At 54.2% G+C, this 2455-nt stretch overlaps 1 protein-coding gene across 4 annotated transcripts in view; it reads right to left on the bottom strand.

Annotated features, from left to right (window-relative positions):
* Positions 1 to 892: 892 nt before the first annotated feature.
* The window catches only part of RPTOR (regulatory associated protein of MTOR complex 1), a 96037-nt gene continuing 94474 nt past the window's right edge, over positions 893 to 2455 (bottom strand). For all 4 annotated transcript variants that reach the window (XM_017730244.1, XM_017730251.1, XM_017730255.1 and 1 more), the window contains one exon: positions 893 to 1738. In XM_017730244.1, coding sequence (XP_017585733.1) covers positions 1554 to 1738 — 185 coding nt within the window. In that variant the 3' untranslated portion in view covers positions 893 to 1553. The remainder of the gene's footprint in view (positions 1739 to 2455) is intronic.

Raw genomic sequence — 2455 nt, 5'->3', positions numbered from 1 at the left:
TCCTCACACCCAGCAGGGAGAGGCAGCGCTGGTGCCCCCGAGCCCCACCAGTGACCCTTTGGCCCCTGGCAGTTCTGCAGCCCCGGCACAGCCCCAGAGAAGCCAGGCAGTGCTGTGCCCCCTCCCGTCCCTGCTGTGGCATGGATGACAGGGACTTGCAGCATATCTCATTAGTGACGCCAGACACGGCGTGTGTTGGGGAAGTGACATGGAAAAAGGCAGCTGGAGCTGCAGGGACAGCTGTGCTGGGAACACGCCGGGCACCCATGCTGCCACTTCCCCTTTTCTGCTTCTGGAGGCAAAAGAATTGCTCAGAATAATCCCTGTGCCTGTTGGAGGAAAAACACTTTCAATTAAAACTAGTAAAAAAAGCTGAGCAGCTCTGCAAAAGCAGAAATGACAATCCTGGAATCATGGAAGCGGTTTGGGTTGGGAGGGACCTTAAAGCTCCTCTCATTCCACCCCCTGCCATGGGAACACCTTCCACAGCCCAGGCCCGTGTGCAGGAGCCCCGCCAGAGCTGCAGGAGCTCATTCCACACTTCAGTGCTGTTTGTGCCTCTGTGCAGATTCACCTCTGGAGCTGCTCCAGCCTGGGTTGAGCCGGGAGAGGCACCAGGCCTGGGGCTGCTCCAGCCTCTGCCCACCCCCAGCTCCTCCTTTGAAGCAGCAACACTCAGCAGAAGTGCAAATGAAGCACTTGTTCCTCCAGCTCCAGCCCGAGTGCTTCCAGAGGTGTGGGATTTTGTAGTTCAAGGAGGGAAGCACCTTTATCCGCCTCGATTATTCCTGCTCTTTGTGCTGATTCTCACTTTCCCAGTTACTGAGTCAGGAAGTTCCAATCACTTGAATTTCAACACCCAATCTTTCCAATTAAAAAAAGAAACAACATGTTTTTAGATACTTTCGGTGCAATCATTAATCATCATCATTTAAAAGATTTTCACCTCCTCAATTTTGCTGCTCCCTAATTTGCATAGAAAAAATAATATGTGAAAGTGATTAAGATGAACAGAGGCTTAATTATCCTGCATCGCAGGGTCAAAGTGTCGCAATTAATGTTCATCCAAGGGTAATTAATTTCAAGAAGCTTTGAAAACTCCACTTCCTTTTAATTCCAGCATGGTGCCTCCAGTCTCACCGCCCAGCTGCTTCTCCTTGGAATTTCTGAGAAACTTCCGTGTGACTGTGGCTGACACGAACTCTGGCAGGGCCTTTTCCCTGTTACACGGCACAGAAAGCTGTGGGTGCTTCCACAGGCTTTTACACTATTTCAGTTCCATGTTAATGTGAAATCCAACCTGCATCCCAGTGCCCGCCTCTGCATCCCAGTGCCCGCCTCTGCATCCCAGTGCCTGCCTCTGGACTGCACAGCCTCACCTTCCCCGAGCATTGCTGCCCACCCAGAACAGCACAGCAGCTTCCAGGAGAGCCCTGACATGCTCCCTGAGTATCTGCGTGGTTTTACTGATCTTGGAACGTGGCCCTGGGGGAGGGGGCAGGGGGGCAGGGCAGCAGGAGCTCCAGGACCTGGCAGCTCCTCACAGAGCAGGCTCAGGCGCTCTGGGGCACTGGGCCCATGGGAGGTGCTCCGGGAGGGAGAAGGTGCTGGGACAAGCACGCAGGTGTTACCTGTACTTTCATTTCCCGATCCGTGTCCCAGATCCGGATTATCCTCACGTCTCCCGAGGTCATCAGGAGCCCGGTTTCTTGTTCCCAGTCCACCACCATCCCTGCTCCTGAGACACAACAAGGCAGGGATGCAAATCAGCGCCAGCACGGGCAGAGCTGCACTCCTTGGAGCATCAGCTCTCCTGACCTCGTGTTCCAGACACCGTCAGAGGAAATGTAAATTACACACACAGACACCCCACACATCCTCCAGACAGGACTGAATCAGCTGCTCCCAGACTGGAGTCCAAACTGCCTCTGCCCCCTGGTCTGAGTGAGCGCTGAGAGAAGCCAAGCACGGCCGCTCCCTGTGGGAGGGGAGCACAACTTCCAGGAACTGCTGGGGCTGCCAGGGGTCAGCGCAGTGCCCAGCACTCAGGAGAACATTAAATGCTGATCGCAGAGACTCAGCTGGTGCCACCTCACACAGCACAACCTGAGAGCTCCTGGACTGACTCCTTGTTCTGTCAGAAAGATGTGGGAGAGGTTCCTGAAAAAGGAACAGCCAAATCAGGGCTGCAGTAGAGTGAATTTAACAGCTGGTGGGAGCACAAACCAGTTTGCTGCACAGACTGGTAAGGAGGGGGACACCCTGCAGTGACAACAGCTCAAACACCCTCACAAGGAGCTTTTGCTCCTCATCCCTGAGGGCACAGATCAATCTCCAGGGGAAGTCCAGGACAGCATCCCATCCATGCTGCATTAAAAACACAAACAAAAAACTCCGGGAGCACCACAGGAGGGAACCAGAGAAGAACTCCAGGCTTGGTGTCTGTTTCCAGCCC

This window comes from Corvus brachyrhynchos, unplaced genomic scaffold (assembly GCF_000691975.1).
Source record: "Corvus brachyrhynchos isolate BGI_N302 unplaced genomic scaffold, ASM69197v1 scaffold340, whole genome shotgun sequence".
In the NCBI taxonomy this organism is placed as follows: Eukaryota; Metazoa; Chordata; class Aves; order Passeriformes; family Corvidae; genus Corvus; species Corvus brachyrhynchos.
The sequence above is the reverse complement of the archived record's forward strand: the minus strand, read 5'-3'. Positions and strand labels throughout refer to the sequence as shown.